Raw genomic sequence first — 23,532 nt, 5'->3', positions numbered from 1 at the left:
ACAACACTGAACACATGGGTGCTATTGTTAAGATTAAATCTCCTTACGGGTACGTTTACAAGACAAAAATGTACTAAAAATGCAAATGGTTTTGCTTTGTATTTTTGTTTTGTTTTTTGCATACAGGCGCCGTTTTCAAAACGATCCCCGTTCACACGGATCCGCGAAAACGATTAAAAGCGCTGTATTTTTCTGCCAGGCCAGTAGTTGGCGATGCCACTTCGCAAAGAAACACTAGAGTGACAATTTCTACACATTATAAGATGTAGATTTCTATGGTGTAAACGGCACCTAAGATAAAAGTTTTAGTAAAATAAAGGGTTTAACTTTTTAACTTTCGAATGTGGGTTTCAAAGTGCAAATTTTTGAAAATGATACTTTTATCGTCTCCGTCTAAACTACAAAAATGCAAATTTGTCACGCTATTGCACATTCCGTGTTCAGTATATGGGCTTGTAGTGTTTCTTTAAGAAGTGACATCGCCAACTACTGGCCTGACATGCATAATGCAGCATTTTTGCGGATTCGTGTGAATCATATCTGAATCGTCATATCTGTACGTGAAAAGACAGTTTAGTTTTTAGTACATAAGACTTCAAGGTGATTTTTGGCCAAGAACACCATTTCATTGATAATTAGATAGAAATAATATACAAAACACTTCAAATACTCTGTTAATGTAAAAAAGCATCAGTGTAGTATATTTTTAAAGATATACTTTTTAATATTAAAACAAAAGAGTGCTAAGTAAAATATATTGTCCAATTACAAATCTTTGACAGTAAACTGTTTTGCATGAGTTTTCTTTGGTGATAAACACACTACTGATTCAGACAGGAAAGAGACTGGAACATTTTTACTTTTTAGTAGTCACATACTAAATCTGCTTTAAACTTTGAACATATTCTGCACTGACTGTAGGGTAAAATCTGAGTAAATCTCCAAAATTGATTTCAATATGGTAAAATTGAGCTGAAAGTACTACTTAATGTTAGCCAAATATAAAAAATAAAATTAGTTAAATAAAATATTACATTTTTAATTTTTCTAATTCACTTAAAACATATAAAAAATATAGTTATATATTAAAATATATAAAATAGACTAAATAACTATTAATATTTAAATTATTGATAATTCATTTTTAAACAATATTTATTCAAGGCAAAAAAAAGACATGGGGATTGTGTAGAATGTTGAGTGTTGAGTGATATGATTTGTGCTTAAATATAAATTTTTTTTGGCTGCAGGTTCAACAAAGGCCTAACAAAGACTTTTTACCCCACCTTCTAAATTGAAGCACACGTACTAATTCCACAAAGCACTTTAAGGTACATCTTGGTATTCATATAGTGAGGCGGGCTAACTAGTAAACTGCAAGGCAAATCGGAACAGGAAGTCCAAATCTTATCCTAGAAAGTGTTCGCATAGGAGAGTTTAGTTGATTGCCCTTTTCAGTGATCTGTACACTTTGACATTGAGATGACTGAGAGGAACGTAGCAGTCTCTTAAGCATCAAGAACCATGATGTGTACAAACAGTCCCGCTGAAGGAATGAGGCTTCCTCTCTTTGTGAGCAGAGGCACATGCCGGTATCCTGAAGACAGAAGATAGCATTTATGGTGAGCAAATTCATAATTACTGCACGACAGAAAGTCATTTCTCATTTATTTTTCACCGGCTCACCATTCTGCATGCTGTTGAAGGGGAGAGTGTACAGGCCAACCAAATCATTCTGTTTAGCAACATCATGGTCCTCCACCACAAACCGCACCAAAGCCAGATCAGGCACATGAACAGTGAACTGGAATTTTGTATTCCACATAGGATTGAAACCTGTAACAAAAAACATTTAAGTGACCTACACTTTGGTTAAAAAGTGTTTGCTAAATTCGTAAATGTAAATGCACTGTTGACACTTGCCATTGTTTACAATGTGATGTGTCTGTTTGGTGGCATTGTCATCTGGCACACCGTAGATCTCCACTCTGACGTGAGGGTCCACAATGGACCTCTGATTGTCCTTATTGATCTTAGGCAGCTGCTGGGCTGAGATGATCTGAACAGACATGTAGAGTAATCGGTCACTGTGTTTGGATTCGTTTCGATAGGATTGCATTTGGTTTAGCAATTAAGGATATATCAGTGTCATCAGTGTTTCATTTTTAATAAAAAAATATTGAAATATATTTATTATTTTTAAAATACATTTTTATAAATATTTGATTTTAAGTCTTTTTTAATTAACTTATTTATTAATTATTTATTGTATTAGGCAGAATAAACCCTATTTTATTTTAATATTATTTTTTTGCAGTGCAAGACAGAAGAATCTCACCATGATATGCAGGGTCTTCTTCTTCAGCCAGGGGCCTACAGTGAGTTTCACGGGGTCAAACTGGGAGCCCGGGTCCCTCAGAAACTCTGGCTTCAGTATGTAGCCACACTGGCCATTAGGAAGAAAGAGGGCCTGGTTCAGATCCATCTCTTTACAGGGAGTCTGGAAGTTTAGAGCCACTGTAAACCAATTTTAGGGATAAAAACAGATTAATATTATAAATAGACGTTCTGAATTGCATTAGACTCATATTTTGTCATATCACAGTGGGCTTTGCACCTATTTGGCAGCCAGCATTCCACAGTGGCACCGGATTGTAGTTGGATGAATTGGTTCTGGAGCCGGCTGGGTAGATTCTGCTCAGCTTATCCATGTTGTGATGAATAAATCCCATAGCTTTAAGACATTAGCCAGAAAATGTGATATTAAAGTACATCTGACAACATCACTCATATTTTAGGTAAAATGTTTTTTTTTTTTTTTTGGTTTCAGGCCCTATAGAGCGCTGCAGTGATTTATTTTAAGCCAACCCGGAGGTTAGCATCACACTGGTTCCCTCCACAAAAACCCAATAGAGTATTTGGATTATTGCAGAAAATAATCTCTAAGAACAACAAAAGTTTGATTCTAACATGTTTTTTTTCTTTATGATAATCTTCAGAAATTAACTAAAATGAATTTTGAAGCCTAAATTGCCTGAAGTAAAAGGCTAGACATAAGCTATAAACAAAGCACACAACCGATTAATGACTTCAATATCATGTAACGGTGGTCGCCCAACACTAAAATTCCATCATTAAAGGGGTACTTCACTGGGCTTTCAAAAAAAACATGGCTGCCTATACAGTAGAAATGCAAAAATGTTTTTAAAATTGGTGCTACCTGACTGGAGAAAACAGAGAAAAAAGGCTATTGTCTTCCCATTTGTCAAAAACTTCAACATCCACAATGCACTGGGCATGTTGCGGTCCAAGGCCACTCCTACCAGTCTGCTATGGATACACTTAGAGTCAGATAGCTCATTGCTTTAGTAGGAAATACTTCTTAGCAAACTTTTAGTCATGATGGTGTCGACTTGTATTGTTCCTGGGTTTAAGAATTTAAAGGCTAAACATTTAGCGGGAGTAAGTTACTCTCGGTTTCCAGCGCGTGGGTAAAGAATCATGAATATGGAGAAGATGCTGAATTATGAACTGGATGACTACGAACACAGTTTTTTAGGCCAAACGGAGAAAGAAAAAACGTAAAGAAACTGCCGTTCACAGAGGGTAAATAGGATATATTTTATGTCATAGAATAAAACGTGAAAATATCTTGAGCTTGTGTTAACCACAGACCTTATTTCAGGTATTTAACTGAAAATAAAGAAGGATGGAACCAGAACTGCTAAAATGCTATTCATTTCCGGGTTTTGGCCAACAAAAATAAGTAATTTCTGTAGCACTCTATTGTGTACCCTTGTACCTGATAATTCTGCCAGATCCATTGCTTTGCTCTCCTTGAAAGAGGCCATTTCATAGAAGGCCTGATTATCTCTTGAATGCTCAAAGTTTCTGAAATGGACACTCTTGCAGTAGATTACCAGATCTGACAGCTCCTTAGCCAGCTTGATCTTATTGCAAGTCTACAAAGTAATCAAAAATCAATTTTAAAAACAGGGTGCAACATACAATAAATAGACTTCACACATGCAATGACAAAGGTATGCCAAATAAGTAGAACAAATCTGTGGTCTAATTTGAATCAGGCTTTTGTAAGAATGTCTGTGACAGCTGAGTGTGCCGATTTGAACTCGACCTTATCTACCGCAGATTTGTGTATGCAAATATACTCCACGGCCCTAATTATACTTCATGGAGTATAGTTTGTTCTTCACTTTAATTTTAATAGAAAATACAATGGTTTGAAATAGGACTTTAGATAAGATCAGAAATTAACCTTGTTATTAATTCGATTTAAACCAAATTCTGTGCTGGACTGAGTAATTGTGCCTTTTTGCAATTTTTACTCATATTTGGTGTTTTGCGGGTGTTCATTTTGTAGCACTCGACTGACAGCATGTTTTCCAAAACTGAATTCTTTAAGTTCTTCCTGTTTTTATTGGTAGAGCGAAAGTTCTTTGTAAATTTACATTCCAGAGTTCCACTGTAATGATCATGATAATGAGTTGGTCAGCAGTTGTTGTGTTGTTGGACTTTGAATGACTGCAAGGGTTTTTCAACACACCTTGCCTTTGGGTTTGGGTTTATCCTCTTTCAGTTCAGCAGCCTCGTCTTCCTCCGACACGCTGTCCACATCCTCTGTGGTGTTGTTGTTGAAAGCTGCATCCAGTTGGTTCAAACGCTTGCCCTTGATCAGGATACGTCCCTTCAACTCCTGCAAATGTAAACATGTACTGTAGATGACACAAATATAATCTATTTTAACTAAAATAAAATATATATGTTGAAATATGTTAAAATGTGTTCAGCTAAGTAGTGAATACTTCATTCTTATTAGTAGCTGAAACATTTAAAATATTAAAAAAGAATAAAATAAGTATATATATATCAAATGTAAAATATTATAAATAAAATAATAAGTGTTACAAATAAATACATATAATAAATAATAAATCAAAGAATTATGTTTTTTGTACTATTATACAATACCGTTCAAATGTTTGGGGTCTTTTTTTTGGAGAAGAAAATTAATGTTTATTCAGCAAGAAGGCATTAAATTGATTGATAGAGACAATTGAAACATTTATAATTTTACAAAAAAAAATTATTTCTAATAAATGCTGTTCTTTTGAACTTTCTATTGTTTTATCACGTTACACTTTATTGTACTGTGACACTGAAGACTGGAGTAATGGCTGCTTAATATACAGCTTTGCCATCAGAAGAATAACTAAATTTTAAGATATATTAAATACAAAACAGTTATTTTAAATTGTAATATTTTTTCACAATATTACTACTAGTATTTTTTAGCAAATAAATATAGACAAGGTGAGCACCTCTTTAAAAATACATCTTAGAGACTTTCAACTTTTGATTGATAGTGTACAGTATATATTTTTGCCTTTATTATGACAGGACAGTGTAAGCAGAGATAGGAACATGATCGGGTAAGGACCACGAGTCAGAACTTGAACTCGAGTCACCCACAAGGCTATGGCTCTGACTTTTACTTAACATTTATTCAAAACTCTTTCAATGTTAAAATGAGAATTATTTAATTTACCAGATGCTTTTTTTCAAAGTGACTTTAAAATTGAGAGAGAGAAAAAACCATGCGTTACTAATTGATCGAATGGAGACAATAATACAATTATAATGAAGAAGAAAACCCAAGGGGTGTGGAATAGGTAGTTTTGTGTGAGAAATTCTACATAACCTTCACATATAACAAATGGAACTGAAAGATGATGCTTTACTATTGTTTCTCTTGTAAGTTTGTTTTTTTGTGTCTATGATGGTTCATGACTGAGCTGCCCTCAGGCTGAAATATTAGAATCTTCCATGATTTCCATCCTGCCGCAGTTTCATTTAGAGAAACTGGCAGAACTTCTCAGTGCGGGACAAAGCTCAGGGTTGAAATTTAATTCGAACAGGTCATTGAAAGTAAAACGTTTCAAGCCTGTTGGACAAGCTCATAAACCTAGTGACCTCATCAATCAGAAGCCCCTCCCACACCGCAACCAAATTAAGCAACCTGTCTGAACTTGTTCTGTCTTGTCATTTGCCTTTCAGAATGCAGCTCACAAGCTCTGTGCGTGTTTTGGTGACTCATCAGGAAGTGATAAATGGCTACAATCAAAAAAAGTTAATCTGTATTCACATAATCAGCTCTACTGATAATCCCTTCCTCTGTCTTGAGCTATTTGAATTCATGGATACAGAAGTAAACAGGAAGTTCGCAGGGATGACAAGGAAGTCATTTGAGGAAAGTGGGGTGTGGTGAAGAGAGCTTTTAAGAGGTTTCGCTATAGAAATCTGCTTCTGTTGTCCACCGGGTGGCAATATGTAGAGTCATTCATCATATGCAGAGTTGCCAGAAATAAAAACTCCACTCTTTTTCTCCACGGGGAAATTGATTTTTAATGCTAAATTATAAATGTATAAATCTTTGAAGACAGACCTCACTGTAAAAAGTGACTGTAAAAAGTTGACTTAACTTAAAAGAAAACTAAGTTCTAATCATCTAATTCACATATTTTGCAATAAACTAAATATATTGTTTCAATAGATATAATCAGTCATATTAGCTTTATATTTCTCCATTATTTTTAAAATGATTACGTCATTCGCAATGCTTCAAGGATTGTAATACTTTAGCCATTAAGTACACAGTCTTGTACCTTTGTTTTTGCCAATGGTCTTTTTTGCTTCAATTAAATATTTGTAATGTTATGATTTACCTCATAGCTGGTTGGTTCGGTTCATGCTTTAGAATACTTTAAGGAAGACCTTTTTGAAAACCATATAGGAAAAATGAATCAAAAAAATAAATCCGGAGCCAAGGCCGCTGAAAAGCTAATGCACTCTATAGAATAAGCAGTGGTGCAGGAAACATGCATGTAACACTTTTTATTTATAGGGTTCAAACCTCAGGTCCTGGAAAAGCAGTGGGCATGTTATTCCCCAGTGGTTGAGTGAGCAGAGCACTGCCCAGGATGGAGATTAAGTGATGGGCCATGGTTTTCTGCTGCGCTATGGTGCAGTGGTTCTCCAAAGACAGGATCACTGGATATTGTGAGTTCTAGCGTAGCAAAGAAACACATTTTTTCATAATCCACAAAGTAAGTCATCACACCATACAATTTGTGTAATTTCACTCACTTTGAAAGCATAATCTTTGATGGCCTTGATGACATCTTTGAAAAGCACTTTCGATGTGAGCGTGTAACCGTGATAAATGACCGGCTCCCCGTTTTCACCGTCCCAACAATCCAGCTCCACACAGCGGCATCCCTTCGTCAGCGCTCTAAAAGACAACAACCATTGCTTATGGAGGAATGCTTAATATGTTAATGCATGGCTGTTGAGAATTCCTGTGTAAACAGACATGTTCGTACTTGACATAGGCTTCTGTGCTGCTAGGCCCCTTCAACTGGTCCTCCACCAGATAGGTGTTATGGGAAGAGGAAATGAAGTAATGATTGAGCGGTTGGTGCATGTCTTGGTACACGGCTTTGTGGGCGGGGTTGAAGATTGAGCCTTCCTCATGGTTCAGGTACATCAGGAAACCATCTATACTCAAGTGTTTGTTCTGTTTGGCTGGGTAAATATAAAAACACAGTTTTATACTAAAATTTATTGTAAAAATAAACTCAGATCTTGTTATGAGACATCTGCTATTTTGATTGTGTAATTCAGGTTTACGATGATTTTGTTCGTTCAACCTAATTTATATTATATTCTCTAATATTATATTTTAATGATCTTATTCTTATTTATATATATATATAAAAGACCATTCTAATAAAGATAATCTAATATGTGTGTGTGTGTATATATATATATATACAGTATATATAGTATAGAGTATTATATTATTTATGTACAATATTATAATAGTTCAATATTGTGAATATTGTGTTATCTGATGTCTTCTTCTGGTCATTTGTCTGCCATTACCTATTTCATCCACCTCAAATTTATCGATAAGCTCATGTGCATAATCCAAAGAAACCGGCTCCCTCTGCTCATTATGAAGGAAGTTCAAAAGGTCGCTGGAGCTCATCTGTCCATTAGTATGAGCGTACTTTTCATATATCACATCAACTTCCTGACGGTGAGTCAGCAAATTGTAGAAGCTCTTAATTTCGGATCCCTCCAGAGTGCCTGAATGTGATGTGTCGCATTTCTGCAATATATTAAATAATAAAAAATAATTTTTGAGGACCTGCAACAGGACACACCAACAACATTTTCTTTTTTAAATTTGAGCATTTTAGACTTCTATGAATTGCTTCCAGTGAGTTTAAAAGCTGCTTTAACATTTTCTTTCACCCTAATTCCAAACACCAGTGATTTAAAAAAAAAATGCAAAAAAACTTGCTGTACAAGTTTAAATGAAATTGACAGTCAAGCTTTATGATTTGTCTCTCACCTTGAAGAGCATCTCAGCGTAATCGTCGTCCACCAGAATATTGATCTTACGTAAGAAGTCCTTCAACTCCTTCAAGGACATTTTGTTGTCTGCGTTCTTGTCTGCCTTGCGCATGCAGTCATAGAACCAGCTTTTTGTCTGATGTAAGGACTGAATACTAAATGCTCAAAATATATTATATTAAGCCCCTTTCACACAGAGATTTCGGAAAATACACGGATAAAGTGACCCGGTATTTGACCCGGGTTCGTTTGATTTTGGTTCATTCACACTGCCAGTGATTTTCCGGAATCAGAGAGTGCGTTCACACACGACCCGTAAAAATCCCGTAAAGACACGTGACATTGATGTGACATGTAATGTCTCAGCAGTGTCAAGTTTGCTTATGAGCTGCGATTTCTCTCTCGAGAAACCATGCTTCTGCATTTTTTTCTCTGATTCGATCATAAACTAGCGCATTACGTACATTTTCACTAGCCTGCTTTCACTTCATTTCAGCGTCATCATTACGACACGGCATTGATTGCGATTTTTGTTCACACAGCGCGCGTTCCGGGACTGATCCCGGCAATGTTACTAGGTCCCCAACCCAGCATCCATCCCGGCATCAATCCCGGGTCGTGTTTGCGTTCACACAGAGGGCGTTCTGGCAATTTCCCAGGATCAACGCGCTGTGTGAAAGGGGCTTTATATATATTAGTTTTTTGAGCCAGAAAGTTCCCAAATAAAAAGTTTTATATAAATGCGTGTTGCACTTATTAAACATAGTAGGCTACTTTATTACAACTTACAACCATACAGAAAAATGAGTTCAGCGACCAGGCTTTGGAGAATAGATGTTCAAGGATACTGTTCGCTGTTTTGTAGGCGGTTGAGGTTCTCCATGCTGTTGATGACCTTCTGCAGACCGCTGACCCAACGCTTGGCCTCCTCCGCAGATGAGGCCATCAAGTCTAGGTTGCTCCGTCGACACTTGAAGACGATGGAGAAGCAACGGGCCTCCACTGAGGAGTCAGAGTCAGTGTACTTCTGCATCCCTTCAGTCTGACGCCCATACCGCACAGAATAAACGTCCTCGAGGGTGACTGTAAAAATGGCAAGAGATTTTTAATCATTACTCATTTTTGAGTCAGAATTTAAAATAACATTTTGTACCTTTTGTGAATTAAACTGCTATTCACAAGAAATCTTTGTTAGTCGGTTCTGTTGTTGGCAGAATGACGAGAGAGACATCTGAACTCAGAACAGTGATTTACAACATAATTACAGCCTGAAGCCTAAGAGACACATTATTTCTGATGTGATATGCTGGTCTGAACATGAACTGGTGTTATATTTATAGAGTATATTTTGACACCTAAAACCTCCAAACCACTGATATAGCACAGTGGGCAAGATTTTAAGATTTTATCTCTTAACACAGTTTCAAAAAATGAATTTGAAATGAGCAAACTGGATGCAGATTTGTAATTTTATTTCCAGTTTTAATGAAATTTGAAAAAATTAAATTAAATGGAATGGGATTAAATTAAGTTTATATAACTGCTTTAAGTGTTGATTTTGATCATTTAATTTTTCAGTTTAAATTACCCATACGGACAACATAATTTCTGAAACATTAGATGATATTAAAGGAATAATTCACCTAAATGTCTCACCCACATGTCGTTCCAAACCAGTAAGACTTTCGTTCATCTGAACGTTCACCTCAACACAAATGAAGAAGATATTTTTTATGCAAATGAGAGATTTCTGTCCCTCTGTTGACAGCTACGCAACTACCACTTTGACGCTTCAAAAAGTTCATACTGTAGATTGTGAAACTAATCCATGTGAATTAAGCGATTCAGTCCAAATATTCTGAAGAGACTCGGTTGCTTTATATGATGAACAGATTGAATTTAGAATTTGAATTTTAGCTGTAAATGGTTTCTTTGGGTTTCTCCTCCCTCACCCCCTCATGCCTCAGTTTCTCCTTCCTCTCACCCTGTCATGCCTTTATGTTTCTCTGGGGTGGTAGGTACAGTAAGGATTGAGCTTATATATACAACTAAGCGACTTTCAACTTCCTTGTAAGGTAGAAAAACATGTTGCTTATGTTTAAAAATGGAATGTATACCTCATGCTTACACATGGTACAATCCACTATCCCTCTGTACATTAGTGGTACATTTGCATCAGTTGAAATATTCCTTTCCTTGTAAAGAACATGTACACATTTAATGTATCATCATCATTGGAACATCTCTGCTCGGTGAACGTGTTACAGTACATTGCACACATACCTCTAAGCAAAATATAGTTCATCCATATCTCTGCTCAGCACACATGTACAACATACTCTGACTTCACAAAATACATTATGAAATTATTATGAAAATGAATAAAGAAAAATAGTACTAAAAATGACATTAAACAGTAAAATTTTTGTCTTCGCAGCACATTTGAGCTTCCACAAGAACCAATGAGGTTCATTCTCATGTTACGCAGCACGTTTGAGCTTTCACAAGAGTTAAAAGCTTTGTTTTATTAAAACTATCTTCATTTGTGTTCCGAAAATCAACGGAAGTCTTGAACGATATGAGGGTGAGTAAATGATGACAAAATTTTTATTTTTGGATGAACTAACCCTTTAATAATCAATATTTGTAATAGCCCCTATTAATACAGTACAAGGAAAACAACGGGTGTAGAAACAATTATCACAAATTTCACACAAAAAAACAACAACAAAGAAATGGCAAGTAACGCAAGGAATTAAATGTTGGGGGGGGGAAAAACCTGCAATAGTTTTTTCTTGTAAAACGTACTCCAATAATTACTGTATTTAATGTATATATTATATATTTTTTCATTTTATTAAATAAGTTAAATTGTACTTAATTTTATGGATTTGTGATGGAAGAACAACTAATTTGGAATAATTTAACATGGAATATTAATTGAATTGATTAATTAATTTATCCCTAATTTTGATGTCATAATTGTAATGTGTACATTCTGTCCCTGTTCATTAGTTAATTCCCTCGTTTAGTAATTAGTTAACATCTGTTCTGTTTCATCAGTCATCATCTGCCTTTTTAAGCCCTGAGTTCTCATCAGTTCTTTGTCTGTTCTCATTTGGTGATGGTTGTTGTGTTTGCACTTTCTCCAAAGTTTACGCCTGTGAGTTTGTATTAAGAATTATTCGTTTTCGTGAGCTGTTTACACAGCATCCTGTGACAATGTTCGGTGGCATTATTTGTCAAAATGCATGTTGTGTCACAACTAGTTATCCGTCCTATTTTTTGTGACTGCGTTAAACTATATTAATTCAGTAAATTCATGTAATTCCTAATCAAATTCCAATTTAATATACCTGTTCAATTCAAATTCATGCTCATAAATTGAAAGTGAGTCAATTCTTAAATTCATAACTATGAACACAAAAGAAGATATTTTGAAGAATGATGGTAAAAGACACTTGATGTTAGCCATTGACTTCCATAGTAGTGTTTCCCTATGGAAATCAATGGCTACCTTCAACCTTCTGGTTACCAACATTCTTCAAAATATCTTCTTTTGTGTTCAACAGAAGAATGAAACACATAAAGGTTTGAAACAACATAAGGGTGAGTAAACGATTACAGGATTTTCTTTTCTGGGTGAACTATCCTTTTAACTTGAGAGGTACATGGATAATCTTGATTTCTTAATAAATCTTGGCTAAGCACTGCTGTATGAAAGATAATTCATTGCAGGCATCATGTCAGACACTGATAAGAAGGTGATAAACCCTGGTGTCCTCCTCTTGCTGAATGTGTTTGGCAAACACAGCTGTACAATCACTCTCCTTCTATGGCCTCTGCCCTTTAATCCCAGTGTCAAACAAATACAAGGACAAGCTCTATTCCTCTCAAATCATGTGTATTGTGCAGTACGGGTTAATGAATGGAAGAGTTCAGACGGAATCCTCAGCAAAACACATGCACACAGACGGGGGAACCCAAACATGGGTGGCTATCTGTCTCTGCTGTTACCACAGTGTTCATAGGAGAAATGTGTGAACAGAACTGAGTCAACTTTTTAGTTAGAGCTTTAATTGACCTTTCTGTGTGCAAATACATTGATAAACTGCTCTACCTGGAAGTGAGGGACAAGTGAGATTTATCGTAATCTCTCTAGCAATCAATTTGTGATCCCAAATAAAACAATTGGACACAATAGATTGCTTACTATGAGGAATCAGATCAGGGTTTGTTTGTGTGTACTCAGCCAACTGGAACAAAGCAAATACAACACAAGCCACTTTCCATGAATACAGTATGATGACGCATGACAAAAAACAGTAAAGGCACAGATGCTTTTTTTGATATTAGATATATTGGACAAAAAGTCTTGTATTAATTAGTCTAACATGAAAAGTAGCTAGTTTTAAAAACATCAAATGTCTGTAAACTATAAAGATTGGTGATTTTGGCCTGTTCCACCCTCTCATCTGAACTGTTAAACTCAGCATGAAACAAAAGTTGCGATAGGATAGTCTGTTCTTCCCTATTGTGATGTACATGAGTGGAACGACTTCTCGAACAAGATTTTTTTTTTTTTTTTTTTGTCCATTGGGATCTGATTGGATTGTTGTGGTTTGCTGTAATGAATAATGAATAATGTTCCCGAATAAATCATTTATAATAAATACTGAAATATTCCATTAAAAACAAGAATTCTGATTTCATGGTGATTTTAAAATCATAATCTTGATGTTAAATTGATATTTAATTAATTGTTGGAAAAACTCCTTTCAATTATTAACTAATTAATCAAACTATTTAATTATAATTTATTAAAATGTTTTTAATTCATGGGCAGTCCTGTTACCCATTCTTGTGTAGTGATTTTTTATCTAATTTTCACAGAAGTTAAGATGTTTATTACAAGAAAATGACAAAATAACAAGTTTTAAAACTGCTTAGTTCTAACAAAAGGTTAAGCGCTTTCTAGCCTTGTCCATTTGATGAAAAAGAAGAAAAAACAACTTTAATGCAAAAACTTCACACAGTAATTTGTACAGTATTTGTGGAAAGCTCTGAAAAACCACAGCTGGAGATAATCTGCTGTTTTAGATGTGGTGCATGCTCACAAATAATAAATTAAATGTAACAAAATATGGGGTCTGTAGGAGAACAATTTGGATAACACCCAATCTCAAGTGAACTGCTGAAAGAAAGCAGTGTCAAAGGCAAGTCTAGCATCCTTCAGATTCCATTCAAACAAGCTGACAGAAAGGAAACATTGTGCTTGGCCAAATTCTGACCTCTTATTGTTGGATTTCATCACATTATTATTGCTACAATTAATCTATTAACTATGTAACAATACAGTGACTGAAACAAAAACATTTTGGTTAATAATTGCACCAACACAAGGTAAGTGGATAATTTTCTTCATGTTGCAATCTTTTTTCTTATCACAATTTAATGTAGTGATGATGCAGAAATTGCACACTTTAAAAATGATTGTTCATTTCTTCTGCATTCATGTCACATCATCAGTTTATAGTTTCTAAAGACCACTAGCCCACAATATATCTGGTTGTTAAAGCACACCCTGTGAGTACACTCTTTCTTGATTCCTTACACACAGAGAAGAAAGTTTAATTAAGTTGAATACTTACAGTAAAATAACAATAGTAATGATTATGCCTTATCAAGTCCCACTTAACACACACACTACCAGTCATAAGTTAGGAATAATTAAGATTTTTTAAAAATGTTTTGGAAATAAGTCTTATGCTTATCAAGGCTGCATTTATTTATATAAAAACACAGTAAGAACAGTAATATTTAGACTTTTTATTACAAATTAAAACAGTAATATTTAGACTTTTTATTACAAATTAAAACAGTAATATTTAGACTTTTTATTACAAATTAAAACAGTAATATTTAGACTTTTTATTACAAATTAAAACAGTAATATTTAGAATTTTTATTACAAATTAAAACAGTAATATTTATCATTTTTATTACAAATTAAAATAACTGCTTTCTATTTGAATATATTTTAAAATGTAATTTGTTCCTGTGATGGCAAAGCTGAATTGTCAGTATCATTTCTCCAGTCTTCAGTGTCACGTCATCCTTCAGAAATCACACTAACATGCTGATTGGATGTTTAAGAAAGATTTCTTATAATTATTAGTAATCTTGAAAACAGCTTTGCAGGAAACGTTTATGGAAAACTTGATACATTACCATTAAAAGGTTTGTGGGGAAAAAATAAATGATAATAAATAAATAAATAAATTTATTCAGCATTGACGCATTAAATTGGTCAAAAGTGACAGTAAGACATACTGATTCAAAATATCTTTATTTCAAATAAACAGTGTTGTTTTGAACTTTCTATTCATCAAACAATCCTGGAAAAATGCATCGTGATTTCCACAAAAATATAAAAAAGCAAAAACTGTTTTCAGCATTGATAATAGGAACCATGAAGTAAGGAATAATTGACGACAGGCCGTTGAATTATTAGAAAAATAATGCACACCCGAGGTGGTAATGCGGTCACGACGCGAAGCGGAGTGGCCGTTACACCTCGGTGTGCATTATTTCTAATTCTAATTAAGTATTCCTTACTTAATTAGAATTAGACTAATATTTCAGAATATTACTGTTTTAAAAACTTCTTTCAAAAACATTTTTAAAATTGTATATTATATTTGGTCACTTTTTGGACTGATTTTGCCTCATGTGACCTCTGTTATAAGTTACAGTGGTGGGAGTGTGACTATGTGTCCTCTTATTGTGTTCGGCTGGAGGCGGGAATAAACATCTGCTCATTGTTTTACAGATAATAGTCGCAAACTATGAAACAGGGCATCACACAGTAGATGTTTGACTTAAATTGTCAACAGGGTTTAAGAGAAGAAAATAGTCATTGTCTCATTTCTGGATAGTTTTACAGAGGGCATGGCCCCATCAGCACTAGTATTTGATAAAAAACAATCTGTTATGTTTCCTCTGTTTCTTTCCCAGCCCTGCAAGTCCATTTAACAAGAGATAAACTTGGCACCATCACTATGAGATAATAAAAACATGAAACCCTTGTCTTCTTGTATTTAAACCACATAAGTATTTAATATTTTGTAGAGTAAACTATTTGCTCCAATTGCAAGTCTCTGAAATCATCCTTTGAATACTCATATTAAGCCAAATAAGATCTTTCTTTCTTTTTTTTTTTTTTTAGGTGTTATGGTTTAATACATTTTCCAAACATTCTGTCACCATTTATGTCATAGCTTTGAGAACATAAAAAGAGGCCGAAGCGCCCCCGCTGCATGTGCAATCCATCTAATCATCATTACTGGCCAATGGGAGTAAAACAACTGTCAAAACACCCGACTAATGGGTGAAAATATCACGTGAGCAGGACCAGAGGGTTCCCCTGCTGATATCTGGTGTTTTTTTAAACTAGAATCCTTTGATTTTGGTTGGTCCTGGTTTCCTAACTCACACACACACAGGACAAAGAGGAGGCAGCCACGTTCTGGCAGACAGCAGATAAAGAGACCTGATCTGAGGAGGAACCAGGCCGGAAGCTATGAGGAGCAGAGGGCTCTGGGCAACATGTGGGAAAAAGATTTAAGATCACCACAACATTTCGTTCCCTTTCTCTCCGGTCATTTTGTCCGGGATGTTTCCTTTCCGGCCAACTCAAAGCCTTTTCTGGCCTTACAGATGTTCAAAATGTTCGTGGGGGAAGGTGAAGGACAGGTCTAACTATTTATTTACAACTCTGGGAACTATAATGATGATATTACAGGATAGCCATTTGATGTGAGGCTTGCTGATATCAGCATGAGGTCATTTATTTTCTGGAAATTAAATGAAATTAAAGGTTATCTGATTACAGTGTATCAAGCAACAGTTTTTTTTATATAATAATGCATTTGTATTGATATGTATATATATATATATTGTTTAAACGTTTGGAATAATTTTTATGTTTTTGAAAGAATTGTTTAAAAATACAGTCAAAACAGTAATATGGTGAAATATTATTACAATTGAAAATGACTGTTTTCTATTTGAATATATTTTAAAATATAATTTATTTCTGTAATCAAAGGATGAATTTTCAATGGTCACATGATGCTTCAGAAATCATTCTACGTTGATTTGGTGCTCAAGACAGTAATTTTCGAAATCGCAAGCGTTCAGAAAGAGTTGTTGTGGCAGCTTAGCTATGTTTTTCATAGTACACCAAGCTCTATTATCTAAAAAAAAATCTAAATCTGATTCTTCATGATATGAAGAAAACCTGTTCTCCCCATCTCTCTCAAACAGATACTGAACTAAATACAGGGACAGCAGTTCTACTTACAGCTGGAGTCTTTCTTGAATTTCTTGCTGGTCTGTTGCCGCACAGTCTTGCAATCTTCAGACAGCTGAAAGAAGCGGGTCTTTCTCCATGAGGCAGACTTCACCTTTACTAGGTCTCCACCTTTCAGCAAAAACTGCAGGTCCGGGTCTCCCTCCAAACCTGAAGGTCAAGTGCAAATGGATTTCACAAAGGTCATAAAATGCTCAAGTCCACTGTAAAGTGTATGTATTTTTGAAAGCTCAAATATAAAGACCATGTCTCAAGTTTCTGGGCTCAATGGTGAGTCATGCATAGATCAAAGCTATTTAAAAAGATTACATAAATGTTTGCAATAATGTTAATGCCTGGACACACCTCTCACCAGACAAAAGAAAAACAATCTTGCACAATTTACAGTTTTGCTGAAGGTCAAAACCTGCTGGGTGAGCTATAAGTATGCTAGAGGTTACCAAGACCATTCTCTTTGACACTCTTTCATGCTGTATACTGTATATCTACACATTGTAAAGTCTAAATCATTGAGTTTTTACTTCATTGAAAGTATGTTTAACCATTCCAGTTAGGTTTGATAGTAAAATTACTTTCAAATGCACAGCATCGATGCCTTTCAGTATATAGCTTTCAGGTTTGAACAATATAAACAATAGTTCCAGCATTAGGTCTATCATTGTGCTTTGTATAAACTATTTAGTATCCTAAATAGTACTCATAGTCTGAAAGATAACACTGACACGTACTGACCACATGCATTCCCCCACACAGCACATTTTCCATTTTGCAATGATATTGTGGTTATCTTTGTCTTGTTGAAACCACAAACCCACAATGCTGATGATAGAGAGTATAGATTAGCAATAAAATCACTTGCATCCCTCACAATGAGTCCAACACTGTGAACACACACACACACACACACACACACACACACACACACACACACACACACACACACACACACACACACACATATATCATCGGCCAAAAGTGATGTCCGGAGGGGAAATTTGTTTTTAATAACCCAACATATTTGATTAAACAATCAAAACATAAGTGAAAATATTTTATATTTTGTTTGATATTTTAAATATGAGGGGAAAACAAAACACTAAACTTGGTTAAAATATTTATTTTGACAAAATTATTTGGCAAAAAAATGCCCAAAAAACAAAAAACAGCCACAGGTTTTATTTTACTATGCAAAAAAATAAAATAAAAATCCAAAACCAAAAAGCATACACTGACTACAACATAATCAGTTATTAATATTTTACATTAATATATATACCCAGTTGACTTAATATGAGTTCACTTTCCAAACAGCTATGTATGATCCATACAATTTTCAGGATTGATTTTTTACACAATTCTGCAAGGATTATTGCATCAAGATAAAGATAACCACAACTTCACTGCAGTGTGGAAAAAAATGTGTATGTGCGGGGGTGGTGTGTGTAGTCAATTCATGTCAATGTTGCAATAAAAGATCAGTCTTTTTCCATTAAATGTTTCTACTTCCTTTTCAGGAGTGGTTGAATTTGGAACAATAAAATATTGCAGATAGAGTCATCAACATCCTGATTAATCAGCTATCATAGAGCTAATTGGCCCAACAGTTGAGTTATGAATATGTCTAGCTTCTCTGACACAAGGGTGTGGGCACAACCACAACATTGCTGACATTTTTTCATGTGCTCTTGCCTCAGAGGCTGTTTATGAGGTTCTTGCTGCACTCAAGCAGAAGGCGGAGAAATTATTAAAAATCTGAGCTGATTTCAGAAAGGCCTCTGCATACTTTGAAACGGAGCTGAAAGCATTTTTTGTGCTGGTATGGTTGCCTATGTTTACTCAGAAAACTCTCTGTGTGTGTGGTTTTATGTTGATGACTGATACTAGTGTTATTGCAGTCTTGAAAAAGTTGGGTATTTAACATTTAGGAAAATGTATCAGGCTTTTCATCTCTTCCTTCAAATCACACTCCAGAAATATTTAGTATGCAAATGTAGATCTCGCCAAGTTCAAATACTCTTCTGACTTCTCATTATAACGTGACCCTCAAAAACATGATAGAAACAGGCATGATTTGCAAAGTCAGTGAATTTTTAATACCTGGAGAAAGCTACCAGTCAGCATTCCCATTCATTTCAATGGCGGTTTAAACAGGGAAACAGGGAAAGATGTACAAGTCAAGTTTTTAAGGGCCCTCCAAGCAAGACTATACTGTATATAACAATTAAATATTTTAGCAATGATTGTTGCTTGCAAAAATGTTTAGTCACAATATACAGTTCATTTTGAATGGCCATCAATTAAGAAAGCAGCCAGATGGTGTAGTTATGGCATCAATGACCCTTCGTATTCCTCATGTATTCCTAAGGATTTCTGCAGAAGAGCAGTATTTTCTAAACCAGAGAATAAGTTTAAACAGAGATAAGTTTGTGAGACATATAAGACAACTGACTAAAGAAATTATGCAACTCAGCATGTGCGTAACAACTAAAAAAATCCCAAGAATCTTCTTATCTTGCTACTTGAATTGAAACCTGAATGATTTACTTCAAGCAAAATATCCCAGCTGCTCTTTCCTGTACAATAACAACACATTCTTAGTTTGATCCTCACCATGACTTCAAAAGACTTGGAATATAATGCACAAGTTGAATGAAACATTTTTACGATGCATTTATTATTCTTTTTGGAGGATGACAGCTCCTTTGTGCCCCAAAATCCTACCTTGTGTAAACATGTTAGCCAACATTATTTAGTCATTTTAGGCCCACTCCTCTTCCAATATATATAGACTTCTCTGGATAACTACACATGCACTACACCTTTTTTAAACTTACTGTCAATGTAGTCAGATTCAAATGTGTCTATGGCAATTATTATGTTTTTAAAGTTTTTACATGATTTAAATTATTTGTTTACATTTGAATTAATTAATTGTAAGAATAATGTAATGCTTTTACACAAAATGCACATAATGTGTTAAAATAACCATAACATAAATTGTCCTTTTTGAGGGTAAAGAATGCTAAAGATCTCCACCACAAGTTTAAATTTTCTTTCGGATCAAACTGAATTTAATTAAAATTTACATGAAAGCCTTACATTATGATTATTAAAATGCATGTAAACCAAGCAACTGAAGCATTCAAATACATTTAGTTTAAGGGCACAATTAAATGATGGTCGTAATGCTGATTTTGTAGCTGTGCTTTGGTGCTATATTCATACTCTTCAGGGCTTTTTCTATTAGATGGAGATTATTGCCATCTGGGAACAGAAAAGTGAATAAGGAATCTTTATTCACGACTAGTCAATCTTGATGTTGCATCAACGGAACGAAGCCAACAGTTGTACGATTAAAGTGTGATTAAGTCAACACCCAAAAACGTTCATTCTTACTTGGAAAAGTGTTGTAATCCTACACTCAACAAAACAGATCTTCGCTGCTCCATTTGGCTGGAATTTAATTAAAACACCATACTGCAAAATATCATAAAGCAGAATGGGATAATCCCCTTGACTGATTCCTCATCCCAAACATGAAAGTAAATCATACAGTGCTCCTCTTTTAAGAAATCTGCAGTCCTGTTTGTGACTTCCCTCAAACCCATATTGACTGTATCAATAATCATCCAATGCATTTCATCATCATGCTGTATATTTTAAATGCTCTTAATGTTTAAATCCTTTTAATTCTTTATAGGCTATTTAGAGTGCAGCTTCTAAAAGTAACGTCACACCCATTGACTTGTGCAAGATGTTGCAGAGATTGGTTGACATACATTATTTATCTAATAAACTGTGAGCGTTCCATAAACAATACTATTTAAAATGCTTATTATTAACCTTGCACAGCCACTTACACATTTTTTACACTGTTTACACTATTTATAAATGGACAGTGAGTTATGTTAACTTTTTACGCACTGTTTAAATTAGATCCCATTGTTATGGTTTTAAAGTAACAAGTGGGGGAAACAAACTATAACCATGTCATTAAGGAGAAAACTCCACTTCTGGAACTAGAGCCACAGAAGTTCACAGCTCTCGTGCAGTTTTAATCCACGGATGGATATTTAAAGCACGATGACCCGACATAATGCGACACCCACCTATGCGTATCCCATTCTCGAGTGCCACGTTCTTGCACTGCTCTTGATAAATGAACTCCTGCGATTTCGTCCTTTTGCTCGGCTTACGCCCACAAGACATTGTGTGTAAATCCTCAACGGGATCCTGTAATCGATTTACTTAGGGTAGAAAAATAACTCGACGGGAGAAAACGATGACGTTTGCAAACTCTCTTTCTACGGGGCGGGTTCTAAACCTGCAAAAATCATCCTATTGTTTTTGTTCCGATTCCCTTTCTCTATGCGTTTATCTGAGTTTCGCACTGACATGTTATGGCATGCACTATGGCATTTAAATATATAATACACAAGTAAAAAGAGATACATATGTCATCCGTTTAATATATACGTCGATTGGGGTCTATTTAAAGTTTTTTTGTTTTGTTTTTTTCTTTCTCCAAACAGGTTTGCGTGGTGTAACCTGATTTTGCCAGTTGCCTTCCCTCTAGTGTTGGAAATGGTCATGGAAATTGTGGTTTCGAACGAATCATTCTCGTTCACTTCCATGTTTGACTCATACACTTCGTTGAAGTCTCTCCCTTTTAAAGAACAGGATTGCTGACCATAGTGCGAACCAATAGTAATCCAGTGGTTGGTGTAAAGAAGCATTCCATTGGCTGGACCTACTGAACGACCCCGCCCCCTTCAATGAACGAGACAAGAATCTGTCCTGACTGAGTTTATTGGATACGTGCATCTGCTGGAGAGACTGAATGATAGGCGACATGTAGTTAAATTAATTTTTGCTTGTCATTCAGACGGATGCAGCAGAAAATTTTTGAATGAATGTTAAAGTATCTGAAACCAGGTATTTAAAATGACACAAAGCAGTTGTCAAAATCTCAAAATGCAAAGCTATTGTTGTTTTTTATAGCTTTATTAAAGTCATATCTGGCAGTTAGCGAAATCTATTTGTTGTCATTTGTGTCATTTTGATGCTTAATAAAACTATGAAATCTTAAATATTTCATTTTCAAATCTTTTAGTGAACCGGTTCGAAAGTGGCCGACGAATCACTAGTTCTAACGTAATTTGGGGTAGGGCGCCTTCTTGTGGTTAAACCCTCGTGTGACATTAGTCATTCGCACTTTCGCAGGCTGAAAAAGGTTTCAAGAAAAAGGTTATGAGCTTCATAATTTTTTTTTCTAACTTGCATTGAAATGCTTTTATTGCGAACTCACACTCGTCTTAAACTGACTGCATGATAGGATACAAAGTTCAGAGATGATGTACAGGAGAGTCAATGATTTAGTCTACTACTGAAAAAGAAGGCGAATAGCCTACAGCATAAGGCAACACGTCCCATGACTGCGGAAAGAACATTTTTGCGAAAATAAAAATAAGGAAAAAATGCAATTAAAATCACTGGTGTTTCTATAGCCATTATGAATATCCTCTGACACTTCAAATCAAATGTTAACTTCTCACGCGGAATAAACATGACATCAATGCAAAACTTACCGAATCTGCCAGGATTTTCATGGACTTCCATTTTTTATTGTTACTTATTTATTTTTCTTTCTTTCCTTCTTTCAGTTGGAGTAGGCTATATCCCAGTTGGACAAGACGTTTTGTGTCACTAAGTCACCCAGAACCTGACTGGGTTGAGTAAAGCCTCCTAAACCATCCACTGACGACTCTCTGTGAAACCCGCCTATTACGAGAGCAGTATCTAAAATTCGCCAACACCCACAACAACACCGGTCTTTCAAGTCTCTGTTTTCAGTTAATGGTGGCTGAAAAGTTGAATTTGCTTCCACCCATTATAAACGACTGGATTTTAATTCAGAAACACATGGTGATTTGCCGAATTAATATCCCACTGTGGCAGCATGTGGTTTTGATTCATTTGTTTAGAACTCCTCGTCCAGCAGTTCTACTCTTGGAAGTGTTCTTCAAAGACTGAAAATGACAGGTGTTGCATTTATAATCTGACCCTCCATCTAGATTTGTTTCATAAGCACACCATTATCTTATCATTCAGGGGTAAGCCTATGAAAAAAAAATCTTTAGTTAGGATTCAGATTCAGATTGAATTCCCACTGCAAAAAAAAAAGAAGAAGAAAAAACAGTGGAGGTTAAATGTGATTTATGTGGTCTGTGTGACTGGCATGGAAGGCAATCTGTCTCAGTTTGTTTTGTTTTATGTGCCCTTTCAGGATTTAATTGGAAATAAAGGGGTGAAATACAATTATAACACATCTACTCAAGAATTTAAAAAAAGGCTCCAAAATGTTTGTGTTTTTTCAGCAATGCAGAACAAATTTTGGTTCCCCAAAGAATCAGTTCCTAAAATGTTTTTTTTTCTTCTTCTTTTTTTGAAAAGATTCCATGGATGTTGGACTCATTGTGAGGGATGCAAGTGATTTTATTGCTAATCTATACTCTATCATCAGCATTGTGGGTTTGTGGTTTCAATAAGACAAAGATAACCACAATATCATTGCAAAATGGAAAATGTGCTGTGTGGGAGAATGCATGTGGTCAGTACGTGTCAGTGTTATCTTTCAGACTATGAGTACTATTTAGGACTATTTAGGATACTATGGATGTTAAAGGTTCTTCATCTTTTTTTTTTAACAGTGTACAATA

The 23,532-nt window shown here is 35.1% G+C and overlaps 1 protein-coding gene across 2 annotated transcripts; it reads right to left on the bottom strand.

Annotated features, from left to right (window-relative positions):
• Window positions 1-1,137: 1,137 nt before the first annotated feature.
• plcd1a (phospholipase C, delta 1a) lies at window positions 1,138-22,596 on the bottom strand. 2 transcript variants are annotated; one of them, XM_077244612.1, is made up of 15 exons: window positions 22,402-22,596; window positions 16,805-16,963; window positions 9,288-9,522; window positions 8,438-8,567; window positions 7,963-8,191; window positions 7,401-7,602; window positions 7,165-7,309; window positions 6,932-7,084; window positions 4,565-4,714; window positions 3,803-3,962; window positions 2,618-2,734; window positions 2,339-2,517; window positions 1,924-2,059; window positions 1,687-1,836; window positions 1,138-1,597 (listed from the first exon to the last, which is right to left on the bottom strand). In XM_077244612.1, exons 1-15 carry the CDS (start codon window positions 22,430-22,432, stop codon window positions 1,509-1,511), a joined length of 2,265 nt encoding a protein of 754 aa, XP_077100727.1. In that variant the 5' UTR covers window positions 22,433-22,596; the 3' UTR covers window positions 1,138-1,508. The 2 variants fall into 2 exon arrangements, with proteins under 2 accessions (XP_077100727.1, XP_077100728.1); XM_077244613.1 differs by lacking the exon at window positions 22,402-22,596 and adding an exon at window positions 20,923-21,103 and having other exon boundaries at window positions 1,313-1,597.
• Window positions 22,597-23,532: the final 936 nt, after the last annotated feature.

This window comes from Siphateles boraxobius, unplaced genomic scaffold (genome assembly GCF_051911475.1).
Source record: "Siphateles boraxobius isolate OS27281-9 unplaced genomic scaffold, OSU_SipBor_1 26, whole genome shotgun sequence".
Taxonomy (NCBI): Eukaryota; Metazoa; Chordata; class Actinopteri; order Cypriniformes; family Leuciscidae; genus Siphateles; species Siphateles boraxobius.
The sequence above is the reverse complement of the archived record's forward strand: the minus strand, read 5'-3'. Positions and strand labels throughout refer to the sequence as shown.

Excerpts from the sequence above, each read along its gene's own strand:
- plcd1a (XM_077244613.1), bottom strand. The coding sequence starts at position 21,022 with ATGTCTTGTGGGCGTAAGCCGAGCAAAAGGACGAAATCGCAGGAGTTC. Across the intron at positions 16,964-20,922 it reads CGAGAATGGGATACGCATAG|GTTTGGAGGGAGACCCGGAC; the intron begins GTGGGTGTCGCA and ends CTTGACCTTCAG. Across the intron at positions 3,963-4,564 it reads AACCCAAACCCAAAGGCAAG|ACTTGCAATAAGATCAAGCT; the intron begins GTGTGTTGAAAA and ends ATTACTTTGTAG.